Genomic DNA, 24,137 nt, shown 5'->3' with positions numbered 1-24,137 from the left:
GTATTTGGGTGATGTTCCTGTGACAAATTGGAATAACAATGACAAAAAATTACTTGGTATGTTACTTATTGCAAGTAAAAAGGCCATCACAAGAAAGTGGATGAGAGTGGAATCTCCAACTATTGAGGACTGGACTAATATAATACATGAAATATATGTCATGGAAAAGTTGTCTTTTCCCCTCAGGATGCAAAAGGACATGTTTTACAAAATCTGGACTAAATGGACTGAGTACATAAAACCCTTACGATCAGATTTTGTATGAAGGATACGTTTCTGTACTTAAAACCTTGTCTTGTGAATATTGGCAGGCTTCCCATATGTTTATGTTTGTGTTTATATGTCTTGATACTGTGAAAACGTTTAAAAATAGAAATTATAAAAAAAAAAGAAATGTTTGTGGCAGGGCCGTCAACAGCTGCCATGGCTGATGATGACGGTGGCGGAGACATCAGGTCTCTCAGTGACAGCAACATGTAGCAGAACCTGCAGTAAGCTGGGCTGCTTTCAGAACACAAGGCTGTGTAATGAGCAGGTTAAAGCAACCCAACCACTTGGTTAATCTGAGAAAATGATACAACGTCAATACAGTAATCTTAGCTAATGCTCTAAGGCCAAGTTAGTCTGCTTTGTAAATGCAGATGAATTTAGCTAACGTCCTTGAATATAGAGACAGAGTCTACAGTATATCTATGGGCTTCGTGTTTATGTGTTGCTGTTTTATTTACGCCAGTCAAGCTAGTTAAGTTGGTGCAGTGATTTTATTCTGATATTCACTGGAGGTGTATCCTGTCTAGCACACAACGTTTCCTGTTTAGCTCCTGGAATTCAAGATCTTGATCCAGGACCTCTGAGGCGTCCATCAAACTTCCTTCTTGATGGATTTTCTGCAGCTCCTCAGGCCTCTTGTGATGGTGTGGTGTGAGGTGGGAGGAGTTAGCAGCAGCTATTAGCCTTTCTAAGCTGAATCAGCAGAACACTTGGACCAAGTTTTCCACACTTTCACTTTATTTCTCATCCACTATAAAAAGCCACGTCTCCACAGCACTGAACTTACAATGTTCTCTCATACATGAGAAAAACAACAGAAGTAGTTTTACCCCTCGGCACTTTAGAATCACGTCATTTTCTTTTCTCTGAAAACAACATGGAGACCCACAGACATTATCTACGTAGACGCCTCGTTGGGCGGGGTCTGCCTATGCTGCGGATGAGTCAGAGCGTCCGCCATGTTGAATGTGGCAAATCTGCTGTTAGACTCAGAAACACTATCAGAGAAACTCAGAATATACTTTATATTTGTAATATTTTTATTTTTGTAATTTTAGGAGTTTATTTTGTATCCCTTTGGCTTTATTCTCCTGATTTTATTCTCTTAAAGAATAAAAATAATAAAAATAATCTAACCTGGCCATGTTGCTCCTGTTCACAACAACTCTGAATAACCTTTATTAATAAATTTAGTTTTATCATAACTGAAATATACAGAAGAAAAAACAAATTACCGACCAATATCCATGTCTGAATATCACTGTACTGTGATACAGTTTTTTTCTAGCTAACTTGACAGAACATTGATTTTCCTAGAGAAAATACATCAAAGATACGTTTAAGGTAAGAGCACTCACTATGTCACGTAATTCACGTACAAATCTGACAAAGGTGAGATGTCTCACTCTGATTAAACATGAAACCCTAATCCTTTTTAACTGTTGATTGACTTGGACTAATTTTAAACTATTAACTTATTTATTATCTTATTTATGTAATTTATTCACATCATAATTGTATTGCTTACTTTTAACAAAAGGCAGGACAATAATACTAATCATAATTATTTGTATTTTAATGCATTAAAACTGAAAACTATAACAGCAACAATTCTGACACATTTTGTTGGGATGCAACAATTCTGACATATTTTGTTGGGATGGGGCTCCTGAATAGGCCTGGACGACAATTCAACAACAATATATATCGATCGATAGAAGTGTGGCGCGGACTGAAAAAAAGGGTCGATAAAAGTTCGATAGAGAGTTTTTCTTCCTTCCTTTCAGCCTATCATATTAGTTGATGCTACAGTCACTACTTCCTCTCGACCAATCGTAATTGCGGACCCAGGCACGCTGTCACAAAGCGCCGCTCTCTCAAACCACAACACAGAGCACTTGAATATGTCGCAGCAAGTAGCGGTGGAGGAAACGGTCCCAAAACGGGGTTTTACTAGTTCGCCAGCCTGATGGAAATAAACCACAGTGATTTGAAAAACTTGCAAGGAACCGGTAAAAACAAAGTCTGGTAACGCAACCAACTTGTTTCATCACGTAAGCCGCTCACTCCCGCAGCCCCGCGGAGCTGTGCAGCCCCGCGCTGCTGCGCGTCGTTGGAGGAATGTTCTGGAAGTTCTTCCAAAGCAAAGCAGGTACAGCAGCTAAACTGGGCTCCCTTCTTTGTGACAAAATGACAAAGCGTCCAAGCGGCATAAGGACATCACGCATGCAGTAACATGCTTCATAGTGATGGATATGCTGCTGTTGTCTGCAGCTGAAAAACCTGGCTTCAAAGAATTACTTGCCACTCTTGATCCGCGATATAAAGTTCCGGGACGCAAGTTTTTCTCTAACAGCGCTCCCTAAATTGTGCAACGAGTGCAGAGAATCAGTGCAAAATGAGCTGCAGTCTGCGTCCTTACACGCCACAACCTCGGACCTCAGCCCTGCATCAGCCTCTCAATTATGAAACCTGAGAATTAACTAGTGTACTATTCCCACCTAAATAGGCTATTTTATTAATTTATTTGGTATATTTATTTCGGTCATTTTACTGGTCACTTTAGTTTATTCTTTGTCATTATTTAATAACATAACTCAGGTCTCTGAAGTTATTTTTCTTTAAAAAAATTCTGTTATGGTTAAAAAAAGTTGGTTAAATAAAGATTTAATTGGAATTCCGTGTTTGTGTTCTTTATTAAAATTAAATAATTTAGCAATATCATAAAATGTCCAGGCAGAGCTGCACATAAAATATGGTTTTAAATATTTTCAATAATTATCGATATCGATCAATATGCATTTTTTATATCGATAAGCTTTTTTTCTATATCGTCCAGCCTTACTCCTGAATATATTTCATTCTTAAAGTGTTCACGAAATAAAACCTTTGAGAATCACTCCTATATGGTGAGTCTGTGTCTGGTTTCTATTCATAGGGAATAAAGGTCAGAAGAAAGCTAACAAATCTATCACTGAACTAATATTTCCATCAACGTTTTAACAGGTAATGGACAGAAATCTGGTTTCAACAGGATGGACAACTTTGTACCTGAGAGTTTCCAGTCTGCAGTTTGGACTCTCCAGTCCAGCAGAGAGAAGCTTCACTCCTGAATCCTGCAGGTTGTTGTTACTCAGGTCCAGTTCTCTGAGACTGGAGGACTGGGAGCTGAGAACTGAGGACAGAGCTTCACAGCTTCTCTCTGAGAGGTTACAGCCACTCAGTCTGAGGAGACAGGGAGAAAAATCTGCAATTAAACAATTCATCAGAAATATTGTTGATTTCTTTACAATCACCAATGTTCTCCATGGAAAGATTGATGGATCTGTCTGATTTCACAGATTTTTATGTTGCCTTTTGTTGTGAACTGGTTCATTATAAATAAATTACCTTTAGGTGTAGTTTATGATGCTGATGGAGAAAAAGTGAGGAGGCTCAGAGAAACTGTGTGAATAAAATCATAAAAAAAAAGAATCTAACCTGGCCATGTTGCTCCTGTTCACAACAACTCTGAATAACCTTTATTAATAAATTTAGTTTTATCATAACTGAAATATACAGAAGAAAAAACGAATTGCCGACCAATATCCATGTCCAGGGACGTGCAGAGGGGGGGGCGGAGGGGGCTTGAGCACCTGCCCCTTTTCCCCTTGGTGCCCAAAGTGCCCTTTTTTCATTTTTTTCATTTTTTTTTTATGTGTGCGTGTTTGTTGGTGTGTGTGTGCACGGTGCATGTCCAAAAGAATAATAATTTAGATCTACCGTGGCTGGTTACATGATCCACATAACATACCCTCACTCTGCCCTACTTTTCCTCTCGCAGCTCCCAGCTCCGCTGCCTCACGCTGGCCAGTCTGTCCTGCCCACTGAGCTATATAATACACTGGAGTGCTAATCACCGTCTATTTGAACGAGTCGCTTTGAAGCCACCAGCCGCCATATTGGTACTCCCTATTTCCCCCAGTAACTAGGGAATATGTGCGCTACAGCATCGAATAACGAGGATTTTCTCATGTTCAGGGGGAGCTTAAAACTTTTAAAATTTCAAATGCCATATACTTTTATGTTATGTTCTAAAAATATCAAGTACTGAGAAAGTCATGTGCTGAAATATTTGCATTTTATTCATTTAAATAAGATGTTTAACATTTATAAATATATAAATAACAAGGTACAAAAAAATATATTTACATATGGGTATACATAGATATAGATACATATATACATATACACAGACGGAGAGATACAGAGAGAGAGAGAGAGAGAGAGAGAGATAGAGAGACACATAGAGAGAAGACAGAGAGATAGAGAGAGAGAGAGAGAGAGAGACAGAGAGATATATAATATATATATATAGTACACATATACATATATATATATATATAATATATATATATAGATACACATATACATATACACATATACGATATATATATATATATATATATATATATATACACATATACAATATATATATATATATATATATATATATATATATATATATATATATATATATATATATATATATATATATATATATATATATATATTTAATATGAATAACATGTAAAATATTTCAGCACCTAATTTCCTAGTAGTTAATAGTGTTAGTACATCCACTGACTGTAGAATTACCTGTGAAATATTTTCACTCAGCCAGAAAACTGCTTGTTGTTGCAACCAAATCCTGTGGGATTCTGTGAGAGTAGGGAGTAGCAAGATGGCGGCCAGTGACTTCAGTTTTTCGGCAAAATCAGCACTCCAGTGTATTATATAGCTCAGTGGTCCTGCCCCTTTAAATCTGCAGCACACTTGACTGTGCTCTGTGCTGTTTAACTCCACTGTCATTGGTTATACTGCTTTAAATCCCGCCTTCCCTCTTTCTGATTGGCTGTTTTCTAGTCTGTCCGTGTGCGTGCTTGCTTGGAGCGGAGATTTCAGTTTTGAGTCATACAGGAATACTGTGGTTACCACAATTAATACTAGGCTACGGAACTAGTCCCAGTTAAGAAACTAATTATCTGCAGTAAAATAGGTGAAAGCTGCTGAGTGCAGTTCTGTAAAGAAGCAGGCGAGAGAGTTTTGATTTATGGAACTTGAGAAATGTAAGTAACCAACGTTAGCATCTCAAAATAGCATCTAATTCTGAAGTATAATGCATTTATCAGCAGAAACCTAATCTGTTTTATAAAACTAAATATTTTGTGCCAGGCTGGAGTTCTGAAGCCGGCTGGAAAGATGGAAAAGCAAAGACTGTAGACTATTAAAAATTCTGATTCTTAGCCACAGCTGCCTGAAAAAGAAAAGGTGAGGGTTTCCCTTTTACCAATATTTCGTTGCTATTATTGTTTAATGTTTTTGTTGACCCTCTGATGCAGTTCAGGTATAAATAGCAGGTGATATTTCTTTTATATGATATACAGCACAACAACACTATATGCTGCCTAAACAACTGCTATATTTTGTTTAGACTTTTACTTATTTATAATAGCGTAATTAGGATTTCACAAAATGATAGTGCTATTTATTTCACTATTTCTACTTCTAGAATTAGAATTACGACAAATACAACCGAGGAACACTATTTACATTGCTTTTATTGTACAAAGATTTCCACACTGTCTATTAGCAAATTAGTGCAAACCAGGGGTGGAGCTAGACATTCTTATCATCAGGGACTTAATCCATAAAATATTACTTCATTACGAGGGTAATTTGGTACACCAAAAAAGTAAAAAGTATTTAATCTGTTGATATGGTCGTAAAATTAATTTAATATAGGCCTTAACATATCTTAAAGTTTTATCTGCTGTTCTTTATTAGTCTTACTAGTATATACCAATAGTATGTGGTTCTCATTTGAGTGATGAAATGGACAACCACTCATGAAACAATTCAGTTTTGGTGTCACCAATCTTACTCAAAGTTCAGTATTGGGTCCTCCATGCTCCTTATGTATTAAGATTTACTGCACATTTAAACATTGACAACTCACTATTGTTAGGGAAATAATTTAATTGTCTGAGAAGATGTAGGTAAGGAGAAGCTGTTATCTACTCTTCAGATAAATGATGTAAGAAATGTGTTTGGAATGTTGCAGATGGTAAAAATTGATAGGTCTCTGTTGCTGGTAAGTTCAATTGCAAACTTTTTCAAAGTGGGAAAAAAGTCTCAATTCAACGTTCATCAGATCGGGCGCTGCTTTATAATTTATAATAATTAGGGCTGGGCAACGATTAAAATATTTAATCGCGATTAATCGCCCTGATTAATCGCGATTAATCGCATTGTATTTACAAACTCCAAGAATGAATTCAAAAGTAGTGTAAAGAGCACTTTTATTTTAATGTTCTGCTGCCATATGAACAAAAGTGTTGTAACATTTGTACCACTTATTTTATACTGGATATTTTCAACCCATCTATTGAATTTAGTGCACTAGTTGATCTTTTCTTCATAAGAGAACAAGCACTGCAGCCAAAATATGGCCTTTTTTGACCTGCTGTATATTAGCCAGTCCCTAAGCTTGATGTATCATGAAACTGTTGACCTTTTGGGTTTTGTGGTTTTTATTTTATTATTACAATTTAATAATAATAATAATAATAATAATAATAATAATAATAATAATGTTATGTTCAGTGTTTTTTCGCTAATCCACCTCTTATTTATTTCAATCCTTATGTAATTTTGTCTGTGTTGTATGCACCTGCCTGTTGCTTTAATCCTATAAATTTCCCCGTCGTGGGATAAAAAAAGGATTAACTAATGTTATCTTATCTTAAATAACACTTTTTAATATATGTACTGGGTTCTTTCAAGGTCTTAATTACATGTTATGTGTGGGCTCCAGTAACATCCATCCATCCATCCATCCATCCATCCATCCATCCATCCATCCATCCATCCACTGATCTACCTGGATGTTCCCTGGAGGACTGAAACGCCTCAGTCAGAGACGTCTGTCTGTGGGTCTGTCGGGGCAGTGAGAGAAGTTTCGTCTCCTCTCTCCGTTTCTGGGGCTCGACGTTTTCATGTTTTTTCACGTGCTTAGATAAATTTGTTGTGTTTCCACTTAAATGAACCGGCTTTTTACAAAATATACAGCTTGATTTCATTTACGGTATTAAAATAAAGCCGAACGGTGCTACTTCCTCTGTTCATGTTTTTTCGCTGCTGCGTTCTCTCTCAGCTGTTTGTGTATTAAGTTTGTGTGAGAGCTGAGTGCGCGGGCCAGGCTGAGCCTGCGTGCTGATTGGCTGGCGCCGCTGAGCCATGTACGAGAGGGGAGGGGAAGCGAGAGAGTGCTGCCGTGAGACAGCGAGCTGCAGTCAGCGCGCGTGCTGACTGACACTGACTGAAAGCATGTGAGCAACATGCGTTAATGCGCGATAAAATAAATATCGCCGTTAATAGTCTAATGAATTAACGCGAAATTAACGCGTTAACTTGCCCAGCCCTAATAATAATAATAGAACTTTATTGATCTCACAATGGAGAAATTCACTTCTGCATCTTTACCCAGTGGGCTGCCACTGTGCGGCGCCTGGGGAGCAATCGGGGTTAAGTGTCTTGCTCAGGGACCCAGAATGGTAGTCTGTGGGAGTTGAACTCAGAACCTCTGGGACCCAAGATCAATGCTCTAACCACTAGGCCACCAGATTAACAAAAAGCATCTAGTGTGTGTCGTGCTTATAAAATTTGTATAAATGTAGTAAGAAATACTGCTTTTCTCTTTAGACAGAAGAAACGCGCCCTGACGCTCAAGTCAAGCATAAAGAAATAGGAGCATGCATACTGCGTAGGACCAATGATGTCAGAGCAATGAAGTGTCCCTAGGGTTAAAGTTCAAATCAAAGTTCAAATCAAACCTACGCCCTTGATTCCATGTTACATTCTTTATAGTATGGGTTGGTACATTTCAGCCGGATGTATAGCACGGTATGTTTCTGTATCGTGTTTTAAATCCGTGCCCCATGTGCCCTCTTTTAACTTTGAGCACCTGCCCCTCCAACGGTCTCTGCACGTCCCTGTCCATGTCTGAATATCACTGTACTGTGATATTCAGACATGGATATCTCAGCTAGCTTAGCTTTAGCACAAATATATCAGTGAGACATCTTTTCATATTCTTTACCCAAAATACTTTCAAACATATTCAAGTTCTTTCTGAGCAAAGTAATTTTCACAAAGACGAATGTTTTCCAAGTAGGAAGCGTGTAGAACACATTTAACTTCAACATGAACAGTTTTTTCTAGCTAACTTGACGGAACATTGATTTTCCCAGAGAAAATACATCAAAGATAGGTTTAAGGTAAGATCACTCACTATGTCACGTAATTCACATACAAATCTGACAAAGGTGAGATATCTCACTCTGATTAAACATGAAACCCTAATCCTTTTTAACTGTTGATTGACTTGGACTAATTTTAAACTATTAACTTATTTATATAATTTATTCACATCATAATTTTATTGCTTACTTTTACCAAAAGGAAGGACGATAATACTAATCATTATTATTGTTATTTAATGCATTAAAACTGAAAACTATAACAGCAACAATTCTGACACATTTTGTTGGGATAGGGCTCCTGAATATATTTCATTCTTCAAAGTGTTCACGAAATATAACCTTTGAGAATCACTCCTGTATGGTGAATCTGTGCCTGGTTTCTATTCATAGGGAATAAAGGTCAGACAAAAGTTAACAAATCTATCACTGAACTAACATATCCATCACGTTTTAACAGGTAATGGACAGAAATCTGGTCTCAACTGAATGGAGAACTTTGTACCTGAGAGTTTCCAGTCTGCAGTTTGGACTCTCCAGTCCAGCAGAGAGAAGCTTCACTCCTGAATCCTGCAGGTTGTTGTTACTCAGGTCCAGTTCTCTGAGACTGGAGGACTGGGAGCTGAGAACTGAGGACAGAGCTTCACAGCTTCTCTCTGAGAGGTTACAGCCACTCAGTCTGAGGAAACAGGGAGAAAAATCTGCTATTAAACAATTCATCACAAATATTGTTGATTTCTTTACATTCACCATTGTTCTCCTTGGAAAGATTGATGGATCTGTCTGATTTTACACGTCTTTATGTTGCCTCTTGTTGTGAACTGCTTCATTAGGCGCCCGCCTATAAATTGAAAATGCATGGCGGAGGCCTTATGCTATGCACCTAATAAGGGTTTCTTTATTAGGCGCCCGCCTATGCATTGAAAATGCATGGCGGAGGCCTTATACTATGCACCTAATAAAGGGTTCTTTATTATTAGGCGCCCACTTATGCATTGAAAATGCATGGCGGAGGCCTTATGCTATGCACCTAATAAGGGTTTCTTTATTATTATTAGGCGCCCGCCTATGCATTGAAAATGCATGGCGGAGGCCTTATGTTATGCACCTAATAAGGGTTTCTTTATTATTAGGCGCCCGCCTATGCATTGAAAATGCATGGCGGAGGCCTTATACTACGCACCTAATAAGGGCACTGCCTCCCAATGCAAATGCATGGGCAGGGCCTATTACTATTCACCTCTAAACGGTTTATTTATTAGGCGCCTGCCATAGCATTTGCAATGAGGAGGCAGTGCTGTGCTGCCTCCCATGCAAATGCATGGAGGCACCTATTACTATGCACCTCTAAACGGACTCTTTATTATTATTAGGCGCCTGCCATAGCGTTTGCAATGCATGGAGGCACCAATTACTATGCACCTCTAAACGGCTTCTTTATTAATTAGGCGCCTGCCTTGCATGTGCAATGAGGAGGCACCCGCCATTTTGAGTTACCATGGCAACGTTATAAACAACGTTTTTTCTCCCTATTTGAGGCTCATCCCAGTACAGCATTTGGATCAAACTAACAGAGTACACTCACCCAGTGATACCAAACACAATCATGTTAGCGGCTAACAGTTAGCATGTTGCTAACCGGAAGTAGCTCTAAGAAGCCTGTACAAACTTCTGCTTGACAGATTTGGTGAATTTTAGCATTTTCTCCCTTTTTAGGCACTTCTCAGTACAGGATTTCAACCAAACTAACAGATTAACATCACCCGGTGATGCTGAACACAACCATGCTAGCGGCTAACCGTTAGCATGTTGCTAACCATAAGTAGCTTTAGGAAGGTCCTATGAACATCTGCTTAGCCAGGGTTCTTCTGCCTTTACAGACAGAGAGGGCTGCAGCTCTCAGTGAGTCTCCATGACAACGCTGCTAGCAAGAGGCTCCTAGGAGGTCCATTGACTTAACATGGCACCTTTCGACGGCCGCTGCGAGGGCTTTGAAGACCGTAGGAACCTGAAATTCGCAGTGTTACTTCCTGTTAGTATTTTTGACGGCTGTGCGAAGCACAGCACTGCCTCCCATGCAAATGCATGGAGGCACCTATTACTATTCACCTCTAAACGGACTATTTATTATTCTTTATTATTCCACGATTAATGCGGCCCGAACCGTAGCGTGCATCCCCAATATATAGGTACCAAAACGTGCAGCTCGGTCGGGAATAGTGTGCTACTACTTTTATTGGGGTTTCGAGTTACCATGGCAACAAAATTAGCGAAAAACCACCCCCCAAAAAACCCATATTAATCAATGGAGTCGGGTAGAAAGAAAGCCTCAAAAAAGCCTCCAAATGACCATTTTCAACGCTGTACTGTGTCGTCATGCTTTCACCTACGAACACCGTTTAACTTCCAGTTTGTAGATATATCTGTGAACTACTCAGAAGTGAAAACGGCATGTGGATATCTTTTATCGTCTCTTTACAGTTACTCCTCAAAGCTCATGTCCAAAAATCAGCGAAATCATCGTTTACAATGAAAGTCAATGACGGAATTCTCCAACCGCTAGAGTGGGCCACTCTAGCTTTTTTAAAGATTTCAAAACTCCGAACAACTTGACCTTACTCGCTCAGTTTTCACTCTACATAGACAAATTATACATCAAAACGTAGGTATTTTTGTCTGGATTCGGGAAATGTAACCCTCATTGGTGTGGCTTTTATAGATTTTTCGCAAATCACCTCAGACCGACACAAACCCGAAACCTCCCCCATTCATTTCTTATGGAGCGGTTTTGAAAAATGACGTCTGAAAATCCAAAACATCACATGTTTTCGCATTGTCACTACTCCTAAACCGTTTTATGTACAGGCATGAGACTTTCACACATGAATGTCCCAACCCTTCTGGCACTCAAGAAAAATGAATTTTGTGGATAACTGTTACGGTTTTTCCACAGGAACAATTTGTTCGGGAGTAGCGAATGTGCAAAATCCTGAAATCGCTTTGGAGCTGCATTTTCCCACATCATCCACTTTTTTACATCGTCGCTGTGCCTACACCGATTTTTGTAAAAATATGAAAATGAGCTACATGGTCATCAATAGCCTGCTGATACTCACAGTGAAAGAATTATTTTGATATCTCTTTTACTTTTTTAGCCAGAGCGATTTGTTCGGGACCATTTTCAGAGGATTTCTGAAATTTCATAAAAATGTCCTTTAGATCATAATTTTTTACGCCTTTATTAAACTTTTTCCAGCAAAAACCGATAGCAAGTCTTCTTCCCCTATCCGTTACGAAATAAACACAGAAAAAATTACGTCTCTACCATTTACGGTTCCGGAGAAATCGTGCGTTGTTCGAGGCAAAGTTCTCCATTATAATCCAATAGGCAGACTTGGACACAAAGTGTCTGCACTTCTTTAGACTGGCCCGCTGCAGCTGTGTCAGTGAGTTTCCATGACGACGGAACTCTGAGGGCCAGTGGGAGACGTTCCATTGAGATAGAATGGCAACTTTCATTGCTCACTGAAGTGGCTGTGATTAATGTAGAAATCTGAAATTCGCACCGTCACTTCCTCTTAACATTTTAAAATTTTAAAGTGACTTTCAGCCATGTGTCAGTTTTCTGTGCCATTTTGGATGTCACATGCTTTCCTATTGGGCCTTTGCTTCCAACAGGACCTGGCATGATAACCAGACACGACCCAATTGGCCAATACAGCACCACTCACCTGTGGGAAATGGCACTACACACCATTTTGGTCAAATGTTGAGTTCTGGGCCCAGATGTGGTGAGGCTGAGTTTCTAAAGGAGGCCAATCTGTCCCATGAACTTTGGTCACGTTTGGTGACAATAAGTATTGGCACCCCTATTTGAGGCACTTCCCAGAACAGGATTTGGACCAAACTAACAGAGTACACTCACCCAGTGATAGCAAACACAACCATGTTAGCGGCTAACTGTTAGCATGTTGCTAACCGGAAGTAGCTCTAGGAAGGTCTCACCAACTTCTGCTTCATAGAGTCTTTTCTTACTTTAGAGAGAAAGCTAAACAAGAAATTTGGGCTATGTCGCATAAAGCATCTCCAAGCTATGAGGTGTCAAACATCCAATGCTTTTTAATGGGGGACCAAAACCCTTATGGTCCCAATAATGCATGCCCACATATGGTGCTCCTGTATAGCTCAGATGGAAAGTGCAGGCTTTGCATGCAAGAGGTCGTGGGATCGATTCCCGGCGTGGGAGACTAAGAGTTTTGTATTATAATCCCCACAGTGTGTATATTAAAACATGTGTGCTGATCCCATGAAGTATTTTTTGTACCACCCATCATTTTGAGTTACCATGGCAACGTTACAAACAACGTTTTTTCTCCCTATTTGAGGCTCATGCCAGTACAGGATTTGGACCAAACTAACAGAGTACACTCACCCAGTGATACCAAACACAACCATGTTAGCGGCTAACGGTTAGCATGTTGCTAACCGGAAGTAGCTCTAGGAAGCCTGTGCAAACTTCTGCTTGACAGATTTGGTGAATTTTAGGATTTTCTCTCTTTTTAGGCACTTCTCAGTACAGGATTTCAACAAAACTAACAGAGTAACATCACCCGGTGATACTGAACACAACCATGCTAACGGCTAACTGTTAGCATGTTGCTGAACGGAAATAGCTTTAGGAAGGTCATATCAACTTCTGCTTAGCCAGAGTTCTTCTGCCTTTACAGACAGAGAGGGCTGCAGCTGTCAGTGAGTCTCCATGACAACGCTGCTAGCAAGAGGCTCCTAGGGGGTCCATTGACTTAACATGGCACCTTTCAACGGCCGCTGCGAGGGCTGTGAAGACCGTAGGAAGCTGAAATTCGCAGTGTTATTCCTGTTGCTATTTCTGACGGTACGGTACCCACCAAGTGGCAGGCGCCTTGCTAAATTTCTTCAGAAATTTTTCTAGTTGCTTTTTATTCTTCCATCACCGTTAATACAGCCCCAACCGTAGGCTGTACCCCCACAAACTATATATCAAAACGTGCGTCTCGACGCCGCGAAGTGTGCTATTTGTACTTGACGCCATTTAAAGTTACCGTGGTGACAAAATTAATCAAAACCCACTTCTCAAAACCACTTCCTAGACACAGTTGACCTCACAAAAATGCAGAGCTCAGCATGGCACTTTTTTTTCGGTACAGTGGTTTAGGTGTTGGGCTGGTGCACCAAAGGTCGCAGGTTCGCAACCCACTGGGGGGGTACCCAATATTTTTTTTTTTTACAAGTAACAAATAAATAATTTGAACAACTGATATAAATTAATGAATGATGAAAAAATTGCAACAGCAAGAACTACTGCTCATTAGCAGGCGCAATATGGACTTTTCAGCTCTGCAGCGTCTCACATCAAAAAACAACAGTTTTCCTGAAGTTTTTTTTTTATCTATTTTTCACCGGGCTTTTTCTTCCAAAACTGCACCGCGTTGCTGCGCAATAGCACACATGAATTTCTGGACCTTCGGAGCTATAGCAGTGATACATTTATCGCCGATATTCCCGTCATCCTATAGGTCTCCAGAACACTGGAACCTGCCGACATCTCCAGATGTGTCACGAAAGTATTAGCTTTATGTCATTAGATTGTTGCATGTCTGTTTGCTGAAACTAAAAACCCACCTTTTGTGCCAAAACTCAAGAATGTGGGCTACTGTTAGTCCATTTTGGAAGGGGATACATATTGTGGCAGGCTGGACCCGATATTTTTTGTATCCCCTTGTAACTTCTTCATTTAAAGAGCTAACAGCTTCAAATTTTCTACAGTTGTTTGTGATTATAAGAGGTGTGTATGTGCCAAGACTCAAGAATGTGAGCTACTGTTAGTCCATTTTGGAAGGGGATACATATTCTGGCAGGCTGACCCCGATATTTTTTGTATCCCCTTGTAACTTCTTCATTAAAAGACCTAACAGCTTCAAATTTTCAGCAGGTGCTTGTTGTTATAAGAGGTGTTTATATGCCAAAAATCTAGAATGTGGGATACTGCTAATCCATTTTGGAAGGGGATACATATATGCTCAGCATGATAGTCTGTTTCCAGCATACATTTCTTGGCTGACTTTGTGCAAGATGAGGACAGCATTACTTACAAATCCAAAGATTGGGGCCTGCTCTGATGGTGCACGGGTATATTATATATATATATATATATATATATATATATATATATATATATATATATATATATATATATATATGAGAGGCCTTAGTCCTCGACTTAGCCTGAGGTCCTTTACCGCGTGTCTTCCTCCCTCTCATAACCCCTTTCCTGTCAGCCTACTTTGAAAAAATTAGCCAATAGAACCTCAAAATCCCAGTAGAAATGCAAGGATCAATTCTCACAACCTAAGGATAGCAGTTTAACTTATGAATATGAAGCTTCATGCATGCTCAGTATGAGGGATTGCTGCAAAGCCATCAACAATGCAGACGACTGTCCACTGTGGCTCTACGCTCTTTCAGGAGGAGTGAATGCTGCTTGGAGAGACTTGATGCAACCTGCTGGGTTTCCTTAGAGAGGAAAACTCTCTGACCAACTGTCTGGTCAGCACATATAACAATTGGCTGCAGTGTTTGAAATCAATAAAACTTTTAATGTGAAGTCCAAATATTTTTTAAACATCCTATTCTAATAAAATTTTAATATATATATATATTTTGAAACTCCTCATATACTGTTCTTTTTTTTAAAGCGACACATCTTGTTTTCTTAATATGGTTCTTGGCTGAATTAAAATATCATTAGATCTGATCATTTTGGCAGTAACTTTATTCTGTGTTCATTTGATCACATTTGGAATCAGCTTTATATAATCCATTCATGCGGGTCTATCCACACAAAAAAAATGAACAAGTAGACAGCTGTGATGGACTCAGGAAGGTGGGTTTTTAGTTTCAGCAGACAGACATGCAACAATCTAATGACATAAAGCTAATACTTTCGTGACACATCTGGAGATGACCACAGAGCCGTTTACTTTATCAGAACGTGTTATACTGAGAGATCAGTCTAGTTTTAACCGACATAGCAATCCCTTACGATCGTACTAACAAGTGTTACGTTTTCAATTTTAACTCATTAACTGAACGATAATGTAACGGCACTATTCCTATATTTCGCTAAGAGAAATAAAACATCTTGATTTTCACGCCGAATTGGCTGGAAATGAGGCGGAGTTTACTGCGTTCAGCAAGCTGAATGCGCGCTCCCGACGCAGGGGATACAAATCCTGGCGGGGATACCTAGTTTGGCACGACACCGTGCACATTTAACACCCCAGTCTTTTGCTCTTTGTTTATCAACAACGAGATATGTCGATTTTAAAAACAGAACAATGTATTATGAGTTTAAAACAATCAATTTCATTTTATTAGAATGTGATGTTTAAAAATATTTAGACTTCACAAAGCTGGAGGTTAAAAGTTTTATTGATTTCAAACATTCTCCCGATGCAGGGGATACAAATTCTGCCGGGGATAAGTCGTTTGGCTGTGCTATCCTAGCGCAGCAGGTCTTGGTGATATCACAGTAAAATGAGCAAAAGTCTGGGCTATTTCTGCCCTGTGATGGACTGCCGACCTGTCCAGGGTCTACCCCGCCTCTCGCCCATTGACACCGGTCCGAACCCAGCAGGGATAAACGTGTTAGAAAATGGATGATGGATGGTCTGGGCTATTTCTTTTTCCTTGCCATCAAGATCTTTGCCAACTGGCGCCAGAAAATGCTATTATTGGGCTTTCTTCGTCTGGAAACAAATGTTTACAACACCTTACACATTGAACGTACTCAGCTGACAATACAGCGATCTGATTGGCTGAGCAGCAAAAATCGAATCACGTGACCTCTCGGACCGGAGCGCAACAGTTTAGATTTTTTATCGGCTATAACTTATTAATGTGCAAGTGAAAACGTGGGAACATAGGTGTTTTGAGATCACTGCTATGTGTAGCAACTTATCTAAGTGCAAGAAAGTGCCGTCTGACAGTTCATACGAAACTTCTTAAGGAGACGTCCCACAGATTCTGGCCCACGGACTTGTTTTGAGGAAACTACGGTTGTAGCTCAGTGTCTGCCTTGCGGTGGTTGTGGAGAGGTGTCTGTTTTGTAGAATAAATCATCCGCCGATGAGTTATTGATCTGGAAAGCCGAATCTGAAACCACCGAAAAACATTTCAGATCCCAAATGTACAGCGTTCTAATTCTTCCAGTCTATTAGCAGCTTCCCGTAAGAGATCGGACACTGAACGTCTGCCTGCTGAGTTATTATTAAACAATGCTTCATGTCGGGGAAAAGCCATGTAGATTTGACCGACGCAGTAAAATGCTAACCAACCAATGGGAAGAAGTTGACCCCTTAAGACACAGCCCTCCTCATTTGCATAATGAGGCAGAAATGCATACAGAAATGTAAAAAGGACTGGCAGAAATGTAAAAAGGAGAGACAGAAATTTAAAAAGGACAGGCAGAAATGTAAAAAGGAGAGACAGAAATGTAAAAACGGCAAACAGAAATGTAAAAAGGACAGATAGAAATGTAAAAACGAGAAACAGAAATGTAAAAAGGACAAACAGAAATAAATAGCATCTGAGAAATAAATAGTGCAAAAAAAATACAAAGAAAGAACAAAACAGACAAAAATATTATAACACGCACATAAATAAATACTTAAAAAAATAAGTAATTAATAAATAAAGTGGCTGATTAAAGGAAATATACATTTTGTCTCACTGTATTATTCATTTTCTATCTACATTTATTTGTGCATTGTATTTTTGGTGGCACATAATTGTATGCATATTTATTTATTGAGCATTTATTTATTTATGTATTTATTTTTAAATATGGAAGAAATGGTCCTCGATACTCCAGGGCTCAACAAGAGTTCATCTAAAGATGTTTTAGAATTGATTGGTGACCTTTAGTTTATATTTCAGAAAGTTAGTTATAAGTAGAGTTATGTGGTTTTTTGTTTTTTGGATACAATCCGGTTTAGCACCCGAACATCCCTTTCAGACAGCTTCTTCGTGCGTCTACAGTTAATCCTGTTGGATGTGGTTCGTCCACATTACCCTGGACACCGTGGCTCTTGATACATCACAAACACTTGCTGTCTTGGTCACAGATGCAAGGCAAGGCAAGGGAAATTTATTTATATAGCACAATTCAGTACAGAGACAATACAAAGTGCTTTACATGATTAAAATATAGCAAAATAAACACAAGTAGGAATAAAATGTAGATAGAAAATAGAATAAAAGCAAGTAGAGATAGAATGTAGAAACAAAGAAGAACATTAAAAACAGTAAAACAGTTTAACTAGAACAGTCAAAGGCAAGTTTAAACAAATGTGTTTTAATCTTGATTTAAAAGAACTCAGGCTTTCTGCACTTTCACAGTTTTCTGGAAGTTTGTTCCAGATAAGCGGAGCATAGGAACTAAATGCTGCTTCTCCTTGTTTAGTTCTGGTTGTAGGTATGCAGAGTAGGCTGGAGCCAGAAGACCTTAGTGGTCTGGAAAGTTGATACACTGATAACAAGTCTGTAATGTATTTAGGCGCTAAGCCATTTAGGGATTTATAAACTAACAGAAGTATTTTAAAGTCTATTCTCTGAGATACAGGGAGCCAGTGTAAGGACTTTAGAACTGGGGTGATGTTCTCTACTTTCTTAGTCTTGGTGAGGACGCGGGCAGCAGCGTTCTGGATCAGCTGCAGCTGTCTGGTCCACTTTTTAGGCAGACCTGTGAAAACACCGTTGCAGTAATCAATTCTACTAAATATAAACGCATGGATTAGTTTTTCCAGATCCAGCTGAGACATCAGTCCTTTAATCCTGGAAATGTTCCTCAGGTGATAGAAAGCCGACCTTGTCACTGTCTGTAAATGCTTTTGGAGGTTCAGGTCTGAGTCCATCACTACACCCAGATTTTGGGCTTGATCAGTGGTTTCTAGCTGAAGCGACTGAAGCTGTGTGCCAACTTTTGATCTCTCCTCTATTGGTCCAAATATTATTACTTCAGTTTTGTTTTTATTCAGTTGAAGAAAGTTTTGACACTTCCAGCAAGATGTGCACCAACAATTTGTCCTCCTTTGAACTCACCCATGTCACCCATAATGTTGTGTGCATTGCAATATTTTGAGCAAAACTGTGCTCTTACCGTGATAATTGGACCTTCACACTCTGTTCTTATTGGTTCAATGTGCAATTAATGAAGATTGGCCACCAGGCTGGTCCAATTTAGCCATGAAACCTCCCACACTAAAATGAGAGGTGTTTCAGTTTCATTGTCCAACTCCTGTATATAGTGTATTTCACTTACTGAATTGAGTTACTGAAATAATTGTCTATACTTTTATTTATTAAGATTTAATTCTAGTGTTTATGTAAGGCAGAGGTTACAAATGTAAACGTTACGACCTTTTGTTTGGACCGTTTTTGCCTTTTCTTTTTTCTATTAAAAACGGCTCTACGAAAAGAAGTGGAAACAACACCCCCAAAATGACGCTTGTGGCCAAAAAGTGTATTACGTCAGTAGTGGTTTAGGACTACCGTAGCAAATGAATGGCAAACCTTGACTGTCGGCTGTCGCCAATTAGCTCATTAGCTGCGTCTCAGATCGAAATACGCAGTTTGCAGCTCTGCAGACGCAAAGTTTTCCTGGTCGGCAGGTTTACATGAAGACAAATCCTTTTCACTCAGAAGGTTTGATTTAAAATCCCCAAGCGATGAGAGCCTACGACCAAGGAACTCGGAAGCTTTGCCTTTGACGGTCATGCCCACCACCAGGCGGGCGCCTTCTTCAACTTCTTCAGAAGTTGAATGATTCTAGTTATAAATAATCTACTTTTAAGCATAACTGATGATGCTGAGATGGAGAAAAAGTGAGGAGGATCAGAGAAACTGTATGAATAAAAACAACAACTTGCTTTGTCATCACTGTCATCATCAGCCATGGCTGGTGACATCAGGTCTCTCAGTGGCAGCAACATGTAGCAGAACCTGTGCTAAGGCTGTGTTATGAGCAGGTTAAAGCAACCCAACCACTTGGTAAATCTGAGAAAATTATACGTCAATACAGTAATCTTAGCTAATGCTATAAGGCCAAGTTAGTCTGCTTTGTAAATGCATATGAATTTAGCTAACATCCTTTAATATAGAGACAGAGACACAGAGTCTACAGTATATCTATGGGCTTCGCCAGTCAAGCTAGTTAAGTTGGTACAGTGATTTTATTCTGATATTCACTGGAGGTGTATCCTGTCTAGCACACAACGTTTCCTGTTTAGCTCCTAGAATTCAGGATCTTGATCCAGGACCTCTGAGGCGTCCATCAAACTTCCTTCTTGATAAATTTTCTGCAGCTCCTCAGGCCTCTTGTGATGGTGTGGTGTGAGGTGGGAGGAGATAGCAGCAGCTATTAGCCTTTCTAAGCTGAATCAGCAGAACACTTGGACCAAGTTTTCCACACTTTCACTTTATTTCTCATCCACCATATAAAGCCAGGTCTCCACAGCACTGAACTTACAATGTTCTCTCATACATGAGAAAAACAACAGACGTTTTACCCCTCCGCACTTTAGCATCATTTCCTTTCCCATGAAAACAACATGGAGACCCATAGACATTATCTACATCAGTGGTTTTCAATAGGTGAGGCAGCCTCCCTTGGGGGGCGCCAAAGAATCACAGGCGAGGCGCGAGAAGACATATGACAGAAGAAGACAGCGCTGGCTCTCAGCTCTGTGAAACTATTATGAAGCGATATTTTTGCCTTCTGTCTGAGTGTGCAGGAACCAATCAAGCACGCAGTGAGACAACTCTCAACGCTCAAAACTGGTCTGGCACACTCTCAACTCTGAAAAACTCTTCTCATCCTTCTTTCCTTGCACTGAGTTCCATCTCTACTCGCACGCACCTGCTCATTCCACGCTTAACAACAGCTGTGCACTCACTCGGCTGTTTCTGTGCTGCGACTTCAAAAACTGTCTACTCCACCAGCCAATCACAGACATTTTTTTTCCATCCAATCAGAGTATGGCTTGCAAATACTACATTCAGATGGATTAAATCAAAATGTTGCAGCCTTTGGCAGAAATGACTAATCATCACCGTGGGATTTGAATAAAAACAAATAAAAAGTGTAATATTTTAGCCAAAAATATTTAGTCTAAAATATTAAGACTAAAATATTAGAGTTACTAAGAGTTACTAAGTGAGGTGTGAAAAATATTTGTGTCTCTTTTCTTTGCAGCTTCTGGAGGGTGATGCAAAAGTCTATTCTGATCATAATCATAATCATTGTTATCATTTTTTAACACGAAACAAAGTAAAACAAAGTGCCAAACATCAGAAATATATTAGATAAGAGATAATAATGAAATGCTTGGTTGTTAAAATAGCAATAGGTTTAAATTGTGTATAATTAGCCTAAAAGTAAATCGGAATATGGATGTGTTGACGTCTGTTAAATTCAGGTTTTCTTTTTTATTATTATTTCAGCTGACGTCTCCTGTTGACGTGAGTTCAGTTTGACATTGGCGTCTGTTTAGTTCAGTTTGTCAGTTTATGAATTTGCTCTAATGACAGTTCAACTTTAAAAATAGGCCCTCTGTCCGTGATGTAAAAGTAGCACGTAAAGTAGAAATATTTGGATGGATGGATTTTATGAATAGGCCTGTTTTATGGATATACTTTGTTAAAATAAATACAATAAAAAACATGTATTGGGCTATCAGATGTTTGTGAAACACAGGATTCCAGGAACACAAAAGAAAGATGCATTTGCTGCAGGGACCTGTGTGCGATATTCAATTCAATTAAATTAAATTTTATTTATATAGCGCCAATTCATGAAACATGTCATCTCGAGGCACTATACAAAGTCAGAATCAATCATATTATACAGATTGGTCAAAAATTTCCTATATAAGGGAACCAGTTGATTGCATCAAAGTCCCGACAAGCAGCATTCACTCCTGGAGAAGCGTAGAGCTACAGGGAGAGTCGTTTGCATTGTCCATGGCTTTGCAGAAATCCCTCATACTGAGCAAGCATGAAGTGACAGTGGAAAGAAAAACCACCCATTAGCGGGAAGGAAAAACCTCCAGCAGAACCGGGCTCAGTATGAACGGTCATCTGCCTCGACCGACTGGGGGTCACGGAAGACAGAGCAGAGACACAACAAGACAGACAAAAGGCATAGAAGCACACATTGATTCAGTAATCTGTTCAACATTAGATATTAATCATCCAGCTTTTGATTGTCAGGACTCGGTCAGCAGGGCTGTGCAGCTTGCTGCCGGTTCTGCTGCTTTCTCCACAGGTGTTCGTGGTTGACGGCTGGGCGGAGCCCACACACCTGCAGGCGTTGAGCAGCACCAGGCAGCACTATAAGAACCATGCTCAGACAGCGGGAAGATGCCAGAGTGTTACCGTCGTGGTATGCAAACCAGTTTCGGCCTCTAGCCTTTCGATCGACCCATAGTTGTTAAAAGTCTTACCTCTGTGTCTCTCAGGTTCCTCCCCGTGTCCCGACGCCTCCCTCTCGTGGCTTCCTCGTTCGAGATCCTACACTCATCCTCTCAAGTTGGTTCACCTCGTGGATTCCTCTGAGTTTCCCCCAAGTTGGTTTCCTTCCTCCGGACCCAGACCTCCTTCGGACACAAGCTGGTTCCTCTCGCTGGTCTGGATACCTGGATCCCCCGGTGCTGCTCAGATCCGCTGCCACCTCCATTCCCCGGTCTCCCGGACACCTGTGACTCCATCACCAGACCAACATCGAGTCCACATCACCACCTCCCCGGTCTGGTCACCTCACTGAGTGGTAAGCGTTGCTCAGCAGCACATCACCCGCTGTCCTCTCCTGCAGTCACTGATCCTCTTGTCCTTCTAGATTACCCGGTCTCCCGCCTGCCTGACGCCCCGTTCGTGCTCTGTCCTACAGTAGCTGAGTCTCCTCTGTGTTCCTTAGTTAAATAAACCCTTTTCTATTTACCTGTTTTCCCGAGTGTTTTCTGCATGTGGGCAAAACATCTCAAGCCGAACATGACATTGATGTCATCAAGACATGACTGCAGTCAAAGTAACTGATTGGATTTATCAGGATTTATGGATAAATATAGCTGAGTGTCATCAGCATAACAGTGGAAATTAATTTAATGCTGTCTGATAATTTTGCCAGTCAGAAGCATATACAGGGGATGAACAATGAAACTGAAACACCTGGTTTTAGACCACAATACTATTAGTTAAACTACATTTTGCAGTAGCTTGACCGTAGCGTCGCTGCTTTATGAATCAAGTAACTTTCCTGTAGTGACGTTATTTTTTGATCAAGTAGCGACGTAGCGTCCACAAACGCTACAAAATCCAGGACATAACTAAGAAGTGAAACCAGGTTTGCTATTTTGAAACAACATTCAGAGTGAACAATCAATCTGAGTTGTTGGTTGGACATGTTCATGCGCGAGCTTCTACTTTGCCTCTCCTGTCTGAATCTTTCGAAACATGCGCATGCATACGGCAGTGGAACTTATGGCAAGCCGATTAGGCAAATTATCGTCCGTACAATAACGTGCAGTTCCAACCCTTATTTTATGCGAGCGCGCGTTTAAATCTTTAACAGAAATGTTATTATTAATTCTAAAAATATTATCATGTGAATATAGATACAAAGCATACAGAAAATGCAGCTTTATTAATTGACCTGGTTTATTTTATTTAGCTTTTAATTTCTTTTCAACATTTAGTTCTACTACTTGGCTTGTGCTTTGGTAGTTTCATGTTTAAAATGACAAAAGAAATATGAAAAAGCTTATGGTGCATCTTCTTTCTGCCTTTCCCCAACGATCAGGGACCTCCTGGTTGTGTCTGGTGCTGCAGTGTTCTTATTGGGTAAAACACCTTTAAATCTAGTGGCTGAGCACATAAAAGGCAACCTCCTGATAATATAATTTGCAAAAAATGCCACCAAACATTATTAACGCCACCGCACGTACTAGGCCAATAACCTTTTTGTTTTATTTCTAGCAGTAATTACTTCAGTTTGTATTTAATTATGCTGCTCATAAAGCAATGTCTACACTGTGTTAGGTCATTGGCTGATCTTTAATAAATGTTTTAACCAGTGTATCAGACTCATTTTGAATTGATCTGACATTAGGTTGGTACAACGTTAAGTAGCTTCTGATGTAGTAAAGCTACTTTTAACACATCTGTGTAACTTAGCTTGCTATATTTCTATAGGTGGTAGCTTTTGTGTAGTGAAGCTTAATTTATTGTTGAGTAACTGATAGCTTAGTGATTCGTCCTTCTTGGTGGTATGCTGACATTACCCTGGATACTGTGGCTCTTGATACATCACAAAGACTTGCTGTCTCGGTCACAGATGCTCTTACCCTGCTAATTGGACCTTCACACTCTGCTCTTATTGGTTCAATGTGCAATTAATGAACATTGGCCACCAGGCTGGTCCAATTTAGCCATGAAACCTCCCACACTAAAATGAGAGTTGTTTCAGTTTCATTG

At 39.7% G+C, this 24,137-nt stretch overlaps 1 protein-coding gene across 1 annotated transcript in view; it reads right to left on the bottom strand.

Moving 5' to 3' along the window:
- LOC118560422 (NACHT, LRR and PYD domains-containing protein 12-like) overlaps positions 1–24,137 on the bottom strand; it is a gene marked incomplete at its 5' end in the record, with an annotated part of 89,682 nt that overhangs the window by 56,973 nt on the left and 8,572 nt on the right. Inside the window, 2 exons of the mRNA XM_036131410.1 lie at positions 3,322–3,495; positions 9,076–9,249. Coding sequence (XP_035987303.1) covers positions 3,322–3,495; positions 9,076–9,249 — 348 coding nt within the window. The remainder of the gene's footprint in view (positions 1–3,321; positions 3,496–9,075; positions 9,250–24,137) is intronic.

The sequence above is a fragment of the Fundulus heteroclitus genome, unplaced genomic scaffold (assembly GCF_011125445.2).
Source record: "Fundulus heteroclitus isolate FHET01 unplaced genomic scaffold, MU-UCD_Fhet_4.1 scaffold_43, whole genome shotgun sequence".
NCBI classification, from domain to species: Eukaryota; Metazoa; Chordata; class Actinopteri; order Cyprinodontiformes; family Fundulidae; genus Fundulus; species Fundulus heteroclitus.
This window is presented reverse-complemented; position numbering and strand designations above follow the sequence as displayed.